The following is a 12,773-nucleotide window of genomic DNA, read 5'->3' as shown; positions in this document are numbered from 1 at the left end:
CTCCAAGTGTGAGATAACAGCAGCTCACACTTCTGCTAGCCACAGCTGTGAACATCCCCAGCATGGACACAAAACAACCTTAAATTTATCAGGTATTTGATCACATGAAAAGTAACTAATACACCACCAATACTACTCAAGTTGGCAAAGTCAAAGGAATCTCCATGAAAATACCCAGTAATTTTTCTCATGAATTGTATGCTGGTGTTAAAATTTGTATAAGAATGTCAAGGAGCCCAGAACATCATCAACTCAGAGCTGGCCAACGGCAAAGCTTTCCTGGAATCCAGTCTCAAGCTCATGTCTTCTGAATGGTTTGTGGCTGCTCTGGGAACAGCCAATAGGACTGGTAACCTTAGTGCCCTGAACCAGGTGTTTACAGACCTGATCTAAACAGCTGCCTGCATTTGGCTTCCAGGACAGAGCACTTTCTAGTCACTACTCAACTTTCTAGAGGCAATCATATTACACTGTTTAAATGTCCTCTTATAGTCAACTTAATTCTGGCATTACTGTATTTTACAATGTCAGGTTCATCAAAAGAAAATAAGCAAAACACCATATGATCAAACAAGCTCACTCTGCTGTATAGTGGTTGACATCCCACTTTGGGGATTGAATGACCCTTTCACAGTGGTTGCATATCAGACATTTACATCATGCCTCCTAACAGCAGCGAAGTAAGTTATGAAGTGGCAACAAAAATTATTTTATGGTTGGAGGCCACCACAACATAAGGAACTGTATTAAAGGGTTGTGCAACATTACCATTCTGCCAGAGATGCCCGCATACATGTGCAGTGAGGATACAGAGCCAATCAAGTATACACAGAAATAGATGGACTTTTAAAGTACTACTCAACCATAAAAGTTTTACTCTCTTTTCTGGCAACACGAATAGAAGAGGAAGACATCATATTAAGGGAAAGGAGATATGCTAGGAGCACCAAAACAAACGCCACTGTTGTTCTTTCACTTGGTAAAGGTAAAAAAAAAAAAAAAAAAAAAGCCAGTTACAAAGCATAGAAAGACAAATCCTGTTGCTGTCACTGATCTGTAGAAGCTACAAGAGCTAAACCAGTAGACACTGAGTGCAGAAAGGACAATAGCACCAAACACAACTGAGGCGTTGTCTGGCACAATAAGGCAATGACAGCCTACAGCTATGATTCAGAGTAAATGGAGGTTAGAGTCTGATGGTTCCCAAGACACACAGAAAATAAAAACATCTAAGGAAGTAGAAATGCTAATTATGCTGATTTGGTCATTAAACAATGAACACATGTCTCAAATTACAGTTATTTACTCCATAATTATGTGAAAATACTGTGTCAATGAAAAAAATGCTGCTTCTAACAAAATCAGAGCTTCAGAAAATGAAGTGCATTGTCCAAACTAATAACAAGAGCAGCTTAAGTTGTTTTAATTAAAAATATAAATTTCTTTAGTGTATGCTATAGTAGGATAGAGCATATTTTAAGGTTTCTGCATTTAATTAGAAATAAAACATTTTGCCTACCCTGAGCAAAGGCTGGATTAAATTACCACTATTGAAAATAAAAGTTCTGAAGTATAAGAAGAATATCTACTTTTATAAAAACTCACTGTTGTAAATGCAAAGAGGTTTTCAGAGCCTTCCAGATATCTGAGGGAACTCTGGATACTACACCAAAACTCATGAAGTAATGATTTCACAAAGGTATTTGCAATGGGAAATCCAAATTCTATGAGGGTCGTTACACTGAAACACACTGGTTTCTCTTGTACTCTGGGGAGGGAGGGAGGGAGGGAGGGAGGGAGGGAGGGAGGGAGGGAGGGAGGGAGGGAGAGAGAGAGAGAGAGAGAGAGAGAGAGAGAGAGAGAGAGAGAGAGAGAGAGAGAGTGTCAGTCCATTGCAAAGGACCAAACTCAGGGCTTCACTCTATAGAGCCCAGTACTCTACCTCTTTGCTACACTCCCAACCTGAGATACGATTACAGAATACACATCATCATAGCTGGAATATCACTGTCTTGAAAAGTTTATGGCCATCCAGGTACTGACACATTCCAATAGACAGTATCAAAACAACATGCTGGATGTGATCAGAGAGATAGTTTTAAGTAGCAGAAACCCATGCTATGCTTAAACTGACAGAACTGAGTTTTCAAAATTCTAACTTGCCTTTTGTTTAGTTGGTTGGTCTTTGTTTTTTGAGACTTAATCTCTCTGTGTAGCCTGCCTATAATGAGACTCGATTTGTAAACCAGGCTGGCCTTAACTCACAAAAATCTACCTGCCTCTGGTGGGATAAAAGCATGGGCCACCACAGCTCAACTAAGCCTTATCCATTTAATTGATAGCAAACCTTATTCTTTTAATCAAGCAGGAAATACAGTTTTATGCCATATGGGATCAATCCTGTCCCATTTACTTTCCAGAGAAAAATCTGCCAGATACCTAATTTGTCTACAAACTGCATGTCCCCCATCCAAGAAAAACTGTTGTTCTGTGGAGAAAGGGTATTGTAGTTCACCTGTAGCCACCCTCAGAAATGTTTTCCCCTTACTGCCCTCAGCATACAAAAGAGCACTTAAATGGCATCAAGAACACCCCAGAAGCAAAGCAAGCATTCAGCAGGGTTTCTGTGCTCACTGCACAGGCCAGCAGAGAAGGCAAGCAGTGATTTGTGTTATGAGATAGTTTTGACCTACACACCCTAATTATAGAGCAAAGCAAAAAATTACACATACCAGACCCAGTTTGAATCCAAGTTCTCCCGACACAGCTAAGCCCCATCCAGACAAGGAAGAAATTTTCTCAAATTCAAATTTTGAGAGAAATTCTCTCTCAAAAATGCTACTAACATCCTACATCCACTCCATCTCTCACTTCCAGTAACCTCCACGATCTTGTCTACAGACATCTGCTTATTAGAGCAGTAGGGTGAGCTGAGCTCTGAGACCAGTCAGACCTCTGCTGAACACCTCCTGATTGTATGCCATGTTAGTACATAAAGAAGCCCTCACAGTCTACAGCACACTTACAGAAGACTGCCTCTCAAGTCTCTAAATTCCAGCCGCATTCCCATTTCCTGACCACTTCATCACGTGTTCTCCCAGTCCATAATGACATTAACTTTGCATTCACTTTTTTTTTTTTTTTTTTTTTTTTTTTTTTTTTTTTGGCTTAAGAAGCTGCTCTAGATTCTGTTCTACTTACCACTCTCATTAGTGCCCACCCCTCACTCAATATGACTCATTAGCAGTATAACACACATTCTATTCACTGGTTGTCTGTTCTCTGGCTTTTTAACTAGCATGCAACACCACAGTAACAGGAATTATGCTAATCTGTTCACCTCTGCATCTCCAGCATCAAAAATGCTACCACATACTAGAAGATCCATGTTTATCTGTTGAATGAATAAATCAATCAACTGAGAGGGGACCCCAAAAACTGGAAACTATTAAGAACCAAGAGCAGTCTCAAATCTGTTTTAACTCTCAAAAATATTTTCACTCTAGAACAAGACCAATTCCTCTGAACTGTCCTTGAAAACCAACCAAAAAATATACATAAGGAAATTGCCAAGTCTAGCAAATCCAGGAGTCAAGTAATCTCGCCCTCTATTGTACTGGTAGACAGTATTAATACACCATCAAATTAAATCCTCAAAAATCTACCTAAACCTCAAGAACAAAGCAGCTACTGCAACCCACAGAACTGACAGCTGGTGACACACCAGCCAACAGAATCAAAGGCAGAAATCACCAAATCTCCAAATATACCAACAACTTTTTGTTGGGGGCCGACTTTTAGCAGCCATCTTGAGCCATATACCCTGACATGAGACTTGGATTACAATAGCCTACAACAGCTGAGCACACTCCGATAATCTTGGTTTAGATACCTTGAGATTAAAGGTGTGTGAGATTAAAGGTGTGTGAGATTAAAGGTGTGTGACTTAAGAGTATGACTTAGAAGTATAGAGATCAGGGTTAGAGACAAGACCTAAGGGCATGATTAAAGGTGTAATTTAGAGGCGTGGCTTAGAAGTAAGACATATAAAAGGCAGAGACAGAACAGATCAGAATCAGACTGAGATCAGAGAATCAGACACAGCAGACAGAGAAAGAGACACTTAGAGGAAGAGAGACTGAAGAATAAACGGGATTGAATCACACCCTGTCTGGTCTCCATTCTTCGAGTCTGCCCTCACCCTCGCTCTTGCTGAACCCGACCCGCGGACAGGAGCGGCAGCTTGGGCTGGGATACAGTGGCCGCCCAAACGTGGGTCAGCCCGGGCCTCAACATTTTGCCTGGGCTGCAACATTTATTTTGGCTGCCCCAACGTGGGGCTAGTGTGGACCCCAACAACTTTTCACAGCTATGAAAGACTGGTATGCGCACTTCACACATCCAACAATCTCACCACTGCCAGACACCTCACAGCTTCTAACTGTCAGGAAGATATGATTAACTTAAAGATGTTTAACTTAAGGAAAAAACAAAACTACATGTTTACCAAACAGGATTTATGATCCAAACCAAGCCTTCAATCTATTTTTATCATTTTCAATTCTGAAGTACTGAATAGTAAAATCACTAATGTTCATTATAAACACAAATTGCCCAAACTACTCAGGGTAAATGTGACTCAATTGACACTCACTGTAAAGGCTAGGCTCCATCCTTTTTTTTTTTAAATTTACATTATTTATTTATGTGTGTGTGTGTGTCTATGCATGCAAACATATGTGCCTGCAGAAACCAAAAAAGGGTGTTAGATCCCTTATAGCCAGAGTTGCAGGCAGCTATGAGCTGCCAACATGGATGCTGGGAACCAAACTTTAGTCCTCTGTAAGTGCATCAAGTGCTCTTAACCACTAAGGCATCTCTTTGGTGCCTCAATCTTTAATTTTATATTAAAGAAGAAAACAATTTATTTGGCTGGGCAGTGATGCCCCACACCTTTAATCCCAATACTGGGGAAGCAGAGGCAGATAGATCTCTGTGAGTTTGAGGCTAACCTGCCCTAGGACAGCCAAGATTTCTACCCAGAGAAATCCTGTCTTGAAAAAAAAAATGAAAAAAGAAAAACATAAAGATATAATAAAAGTATAAGTAATTTTGTGTACTTTTAATGTGGTATAACCTCTCTCCTGTTCTCCAAAAACTGCTACTAAATAATCCACAAAGAATCATTTGGCACACTTGAACATAAGATGAAGATATTTTGTCATATTTAACTTCTATTTATAAGCCCGGTATATAGTTCTTCTGAACATAATTAGAAGCTGTACTTCAAACTAACATTTTATCAAGGAAAAAGCAATACATAACAAAAAGTTTACCAAAGATCAGTCTAAACTGAAGAAGCTAGGAACAATAAACTTAAGTAGTGACCAGACTAGAACTCAACAGGCTCTCCACATAAAACAAGAGGGAAAGACTACAGCAAAATGATACATTAACTACAGAGCCCTCTGTTAGAAAATTGTAAACTGTTTTTGGGAAGCTGAGGCAGGAAAATCTCAAGCTTTAGTCTGATAAAGCCCAGAGTACACAATAAGACCTGTCTCAAAAATTGGACAGATAGGTGACAGGGACATAGATAAATGTGAGAAGGGATAAGGCAGGGTAACAGCAGATCACTTGCTTTTCGAAAACAAGGTATTAAAACGATTTTATCTAGCTAGAGAGATGGCTCAGTGGTTAAGAGTATTTGCTGCTGCTGTTCTTCCAAAAAACACAAATTTGGTTCCCAACACCTACATCAGGCTGCTCACAATGAACTGTAATTCAAGCTCCAGGGGAAATGATACCTCTGGCCTCAATAGGTACCTGCACTCACATGTACATACCCACATATAGATAGACAAGACAAACAGACAAATAACTAAAAGTAATAAAACCTGGCCAGGTGTAGTGACACATGTCCTTAATCCCAGCACTTGAGAGGCAGACAGAGGCAGGTGGGTCTCTGAATTTAAGGACAGCCAAGGCTACATAGTGTAGACCTATCTACAATAAATAAGTCAATGAATGAATAAAAATCTTTTTAATCTTTAGGTTTTTTTGAAAATATATTTGATTTTTAATTGTCATTTGTGTGTGGGGGGGGGTGGTTTACCATATGCGTTCAGGTGTTTGGAGGCTATATGGATCCCCCAGCAACAGAAGCTGCAAGGGGCTGTAAATAGCCAAACATGTGCTGGAAATTGCACTAGGTATTGTCGAAAGGCAGCAAATCCTCTGAACCCTGGTGACTCTTCTCCAGCCCTGTTTTGGTCTTGGACTGTGAAGTTGTGCAAGGCCACCCCTGACTGACCAGGCACTGCAGTTCCAGAAAAGATCAGAGCAGGGTGCCAATCCTCACAGGGAAGATGAACAGACTGGGATTCCTTGAACAGAAAGTCACTATGGGCTTTCACCTACTTATTTAAAACACTGAGTATTTATTATGTTTTAAAAACCGTCTGTGGTGCTTTGAATATGCTTTGCCCTTGGGGAATGGTACTGTTAGAGGTGTAGCCTGTTGGAGGAAGTGTATCACTGTGGGGATGGGCTTTAAAGTCTTGACCAATGCCAGTGCAGAAGAGTGGAACTTCAACTCCTCCAGCACCTTGCCTGCCAGGATAGCTGCCATGCTCCCACCTTGATGATAATAAACCTCTGAACCTGTAAACCAGCTCCAATTAAGTGTTGTCGTTTGTAAAGAGCTGTCTTGGTCACAGTTGTCTCTTCACAGCAATGGAAACCCTAAGGCACCATCTGAAACATTTCACAGAGCATATCATAAGACAAATGGCTATAGAAGATAGCACTAACTGGAAAATGAGGGGCACATGACAGCTCCTGCAAAGATTCTAAAAGGCTATGGTGTAGATGAATGACCCAGTGCACTTACTCATGCCATTCCACAAAGAAATTTAAAAACATGAAAAAGTTCTGCAGAAACTGAAAACTACCTAGTGATAGAATCTTTCCACAAGGCTCCTAATAGCTGAGAAAAATAAATGGGGGGGGGGGGGGGGGTACAAACTTCTATTATAAATACTAAGTGAAAAACATGCACAAAAGGACTCTACTGCAAAACAAAACAAATGTTAAACTGACTTTCCTGCAATGCAATGGTCACATCCCCACCAGCAGAAATTCATGAAAAGGTTGATATGAACTTAGGAATTCCAGGCATTAATTATGTTTCTTTCATTTTCTCCTTTTTTCCTTCCCCCCCCCCCCTGCTTGTTTGTTTTTTGAGACAGGGTTTCTCTGTGTAGCCCTGTCCACCCTGGAATGAAATCTGTAGACCAAACTGGCCTTCGACACAGAGATCCTCCTGCCTCTGCCTCCAAGAATGCTAGACATAAAGGCGTGGGCCACCACTTCTAGGTCATTATTTCTAATTGTAGCCTGATGGTTTCTATTGCATATGCAACCTTAGCAAAGTTTTGTAACCCTCTGGAATCTTTTTTGATAGAAACTCAGTTAAGAGCCTTTTAAGAAAATCATTTGACAAAGTCCATTAAAAAAGTAAAAATATGGGGCTGGATTCAACTAGTAAAATGCCTGCTAAACAACCTTGAGGACCCGAGTTTGAGTCCTTGATATGAAAGTTGGGTATGGGGGCTGGAGAGATTGCTCAGCAGTTGAGAGCATTAATAGCACTGACTAAATTCCAGAGGACCCAGGTTCAATTCCTAGCACCAACATGGCAGCCCACAATTGCCTATAACTCCAAGATCTGACACCCTCGCACAGACATGCAGACAGAACACCAATGCACATAAAAATAAAATAATTAATTTTTTTAAAAAAAGTTGGAGGTGGTAACACATGCTTGAAACCCCAGAGTGGTCGAAACAAAGAAAGGCACATAAAATAAAAATACATCTAAAAGAAAAATTTTAATGGGGGTCGGCAGCTACAGTAAAAGTTACACTGCAGCAATAGAACAGGATAAAGACAAGATAAGCTCTTTAGGTATTGATACTGTCAAGCCAGACAACATGAGTTCAATTCAATCCTGGGACCTACACAATGATGAAGATACTTAATTCCCCACAAGTTGTCCGTGGATCTCCACATACAGGCATAAAGAAATAAATTCGGTTTAAAAAAAAAAAAAAAAAAAAAAAGACTGATCTTAGAGTTTAACGGGGACATTATCAAACTACAGGAGAGCACAGCAGTGCCTCTTCCCTCAGTGCGCCAGGAAGAGGCATGGTTGAACTTTTTACAGGCCGGACCCCATAGCTGCTTTGAGCATAAGTGATATAAAGGCAGCTAAATAAAATACAAATATTTCACTCAAAAGTGAATTTTGGTGGGTAAAGGACAGGAGTATCCTTTAAGTAATAGAATTCTAATTACTCTGAAAGAATTTAGCTTTTATAAAATGCTAAATACAGAACTGGAAACCCAACAATCAGCAATTCCAAAATCTCAGTGGTTCCTATGACATCCACTCATCTCTTAAAGATCATTCATTAACTGGCAAAGGGTATGTTCTGACCATTTTCAAAGCAACTTTGAAGCATGTATCTAAGTTCTAAAGGCAAAGATAAAACATAGCTACTACTAGACCACGTCTAAATTACATCCTTCTAACCAAAACACTAGGGATACAACTCAACTGTTTAAGTCAAGATCTAATTCTCAGTAACAGTCAAATGTGCTTGTTACAACAGCAGAGCAAAATAAACTGAAAGTAGAAATGAGAACTTGGAGACTGCTTCAGAGTGTTTTTGTATTTATGATAAACGATAGGTGGTGGCATTATGACTATAGATAGTATTACAAATCCAGAAGACAAAGACAGAAAACTGAACCAAGAGACAACTATTAATTTTTTTATTTTCTATTTTTGTTCTAATTTTAGATAAGAGACCTACAGACCAATGAAATTCAGAAAGCTTATTTTCACAGGTGGTATTGCATTAATGTGCAAAACCATTTTGTGCACTAATGTACAATACCATCTTGAGCAGTTTACCTAATGTATAATTGTCAGGTTAAAAACAGCTGCAACAATATTTTACGTTTAAAATGGCCTGTTAATAAAACGTTGAAAAATACTTCAACAATTATCATTACAAAAGGCGTAAGATATAATCCCCAGCTGCAAATAAATCTAAAGAAACAAAACAAAAACACCTTGTTGCTTAAAGGGAAAAACAAAAAACAAAAATCTCCTGACAAGATGCGGCCAAAAGTAGATACCAATACGGTAGTTCACGACCAAGCATGTCGCTAAGACTTTATAATGAAAACTACAGTACAGTCTTTAGTCTCAGTCAAGATGAAACATTGTTCCTAGTGTGGAAAGGCAACAAAAACAAACAGCTACTCAGAAGTCTCTTCAACTGCTTTGGGAAATTAAATGCAGACACTATTTCTGTGTGGCTTTCAAAAACCCAGTATTTACAGCACGAGGACAGTGACAGATAAAACTCACATCTAGCTGCACTTGGGTATCGTACCTGGGTAATGAAGACTGGGAATACACATGTTCAAAGTTTAAAAACTCCAGGAAGGAAGAGAGGGGAAAGGAAACATTCCCTAAAACCAAGACGACCTGCCTGGATGTGAGATAACCTAACGTTTTGGTTCACGGAAAGTCTGCCAGAGATAAGCCAATTTGTTCCAGGATGCTCAGATGGACAAGAAAGAAAAAAAAAAATCCTTTCGGCACCCATAAGACCCAAACTCCTGACCCTTGGCACGCTGCACCTCAAAGACTCGGGTTTTCCGCCAGGAGTCCCGAACCCCGAGGCCGACAGTCACCCCCCCCCCGGGGGGGGGACGGAAATCGGGCAAAGCCAGCAAAACTCACCGTGATTATCTTTCTGTCCGATATTGTGCGTGCGGATGAGCGACGACAGTCTCCTCACGTCCCCCTTAAAGACGCACTCGTGCACCGGGTAGAGAGAGGGGCAGCTGCCTCCGTCAGCGACCAAAGCGGGGTTGCTGCCCAGGCAGGCCGGAGCTGGGCAGGTGGCAGTCACTGCGTTGTGCTGCGGCGGGGCCGGTACTCCGGGGCCCAACGCGGCGGGCGCCTTCAGCTGCAGCCGGTGGTGGTGGCTGAAGATCTTATGGCAGGCCTTGCCGCCCTTGCCGCTGCCGCCCGCTCCGCTTCTACCCCCGGTGAAGACACCGCCGAGCGCGGCCGTCGCCTCCTCCTCGCAGGGCTCCAGCACGTCCCCGTCCTCTTTGCTGGGCTTGTGGTCCCTCCGCAGGGAGCGGATCTTCTCCCCGGTCATCGCCGCCGCGGCGCGCGGGACAGGCTCCGGGAGGCTCACCGCGGGCCGAGCCGGCGCGGCGGCGGCGCCGGGCGATTAGAGCGGCGGCCGCGAGCCGAGCACGCAGCATGAACTCCCGGGGCGACCGCGGGTCCGCGACACGCGCATCTCCCGGAGGCGGCGGCCCTCGTCTCGGACGAGGAAAGCCGCAGCTCAAGAACTCACGACCACAGGACGCCGGGCGCCGCCGCCGCCGCCGCCGCCTCCTCACTCGGAAAGACCCGGCGCAGCCATCTTTCCCCGGTCCCTCTCGCGAGAGCTCCGAAGGAAACGCCGCGAAGTGTTAGCGGGCCGCTCCTGCGCTCGCGTCCGTGTCCGGGCAGCGCCCGCGCTCCCCTCTCACAGGGTTCCACCCTGGCCTGGACCCTGCGGCTGAAGACCCAGACTCAGAGCTCTGACTTGGTGCTCTGAGCCTTTGCAAAGAAGGAGGTCAACGACAATTACGAACTCTAGCTTAAAGGCTGAAACCCTGTTTGTGAACCTCCCTCAGAGCGACGTCGGAAGACACCACCGGATGTCGGTTGTGACGTCACTCAGCTGCGCTGGACAATCATTCAATAAACACTGGCTAAGAATCTGCCTGGGTCTCTAACCTGTGCTAGAACTTGTCTCGACTGGCAAGGCTGTAGGGGAGGAAAGGTAAATTTAGGGTTGGAAGACCTGAAAGGTGATTTTGGAGAAATTTAAGTCCTGACTTTGGAAGACTTTATTACACCTTGAGAGGAGGATTTTCAAACAGTTGTTAGTTGAGAGTATTTGGGACAAACGTCAGAGTTAAAGTATGTGGAGGATGCTTTACTTGAGGAAGTGGAATACATATTTTAACTAAGTGGGCAGTGTTCCAGGTGAGAGATGATGAAAGCATGCGCCGTGATGCAGTGAGTCCGGAAAAGGCTTAACTAAAACTCTTTAAAAATGAGTTCAAATTTAGCATATTGAGTTGAAGGTCCTTAGTGTTTGTCCACAGGGAGTTAGTTATACATTTTGGAAATTTGAACATAAATTCTTAGGAAGTAGAAAATGGAGATTAGATCCGATTCAGGAATTACACAGTAACCCAGAAGGAGGTCAACAGGTACAAACCCTACCTTCTAGGCTGGATGCTCCCAAATAAGAGTGAGAAATGAAATGGTGTAGAACAAAAGCGTCGTAAGAATGAGTAGTCAAGATAATTAGTGGGAATCAAGCACCGTGTGTGTGTGTGTGTGTGTGTTGAAATTCTGAACATTTAGAACCCTAAACTGAACATGGTGGTTCACATCAACAAATTTCAGCACTCCAGAAGCTGAGGCAGGTCAGAAAGATGACATGGATTCAAGGCTAGCCTGATCTACAGAGTGAATGTTGTCCCAAAATTAGTAGACGGGCCAGTGAGATGACTTGCCACCAAGTGTTCAGTCCCTGGGACCCATGGTGGAAGAAGAGAACCTAATCCAAAACGTTGTCTTCTGATGCATACCCACACACACAAAATAATTAATAGTAGGTAGACAGCCAGAGTCATATACCTAATTATTGGCTGCTACTTCTTAATGGCTGTAAAAACGCCTAAGTGTTCTTCCAGTAAAATACCATAAACATTTTTTAAATTTAGACTATTGTGGTGGTGTATGCTTGTAATCCCACACTTGGGAAGGAAAGACAGGAAGGTCACAGCAAGTGACTGTTCTCAGAAAACAAACATATTCATTCCTTTAAGGTTTAAAAGCTTACAGTATGTAATGGGAAGTGACATCAAAATATGAGTAATATCAAAAATACCTAGTACAAGAAAAATGTAAGCTCTGAGATTTTGTAACATCCCAATATAACACAAGAGGGGAAATTATTAGTCTGAATTGCTACAGAAATCAAATTTCAGAAAGTCTTTGTGGAGGGGTTGGAGAGGTGGATCAGCAGTTGAGAGGAGTGGTTGTTTTTTCAGAGGACCTGGGGTTCAACTTCGAGCACCCACATGACAGCTTACAACTTTCTGTGGCTCCAGCAGTTTCAGGAGATCTAACACCTTCACACAGATGTACATTTGGGCAAAACACCAATCACATAAAATAAAAATAAATAAAATTATTTTTTAAAGTCTTTGTGGAAGAAGTAATGTCTGAAAGAGGTTTTAAAGAACTTATGAAAGCCCACTCTCCCCACTCCCTTGTGTTGTTTTATTGGTTTTGTTTTTTACTTTATGTGTATGAGAGCTCTAGCTGCATGTACACCTGCTCACCAGAAGAGGGCGTCAGATACCATTGCAGATGGTTGTGAACCACCCTGTGGTTTGCTGGGAATGGAACTTGGGACCTCTGGAAGACCTGCTGACTGCTAAGTCATCTCTCCAACCCCACTCCGCCAACTCTTAAGTTGACTTTTACACCCTAGCAAGCCTCTGTGCCTTTCCTTGCACTATTTGAATATCCAGCTCTCATTTTCATTTCAGAATTAGTTCTTATTTTTTCTCTTCACTGCACAGTGGTTTTTTGTTAACTTGGCATAAAA

The 12,773-nt window shown here is 42.2% G+C and overlaps 1 protein-coding gene across 2 annotated transcripts in view; it reads right to left on the bottom strand.

Annotated features, from left to right (window-relative positions):
- Window positions 1–10,546, bottom strand: part of Ankrd13c (ankyrin repeat domain 13C) — a 49,355-nt gene extending 38,809 nt beyond the window's left edge. The window contains exon 1 of one of the 2 annotated variants that reach the window (XM_034500671.2): window positions 9,821–10,546. In XM_034500671.2, coding sequence (XP_034356562.1) covers window positions 9,821–10,247 — 427 coding nt within the window. In that variant the 5' untranslated portion in view covers window positions 10,248–10,546. The remainder of the gene's footprint in view (window positions 1–9,820) is intronic. The other variant, XM_034500672.2, reaches the window with a different exon arrangement.
- Window positions 10,547–12,773: the final 2,227 nt, after the last annotated feature.

Source organism: Arvicanthis niloticus, chromosome 4, assembly GCF_011762505.2.
Source record: "Arvicanthis niloticus isolate mArvNil1 chromosome 4, mArvNil1.pat.X, whole genome shotgun sequence".
Taxonomy (NCBI): domain Eukaryota; kingdom Metazoa; phylum Chordata; class Mammalia; order Rodentia; family Muridae; genus Arvicanthis; species Arvicanthis niloticus.
This window is presented reverse-complemented; position numbering and strand designations above follow the sequence as displayed.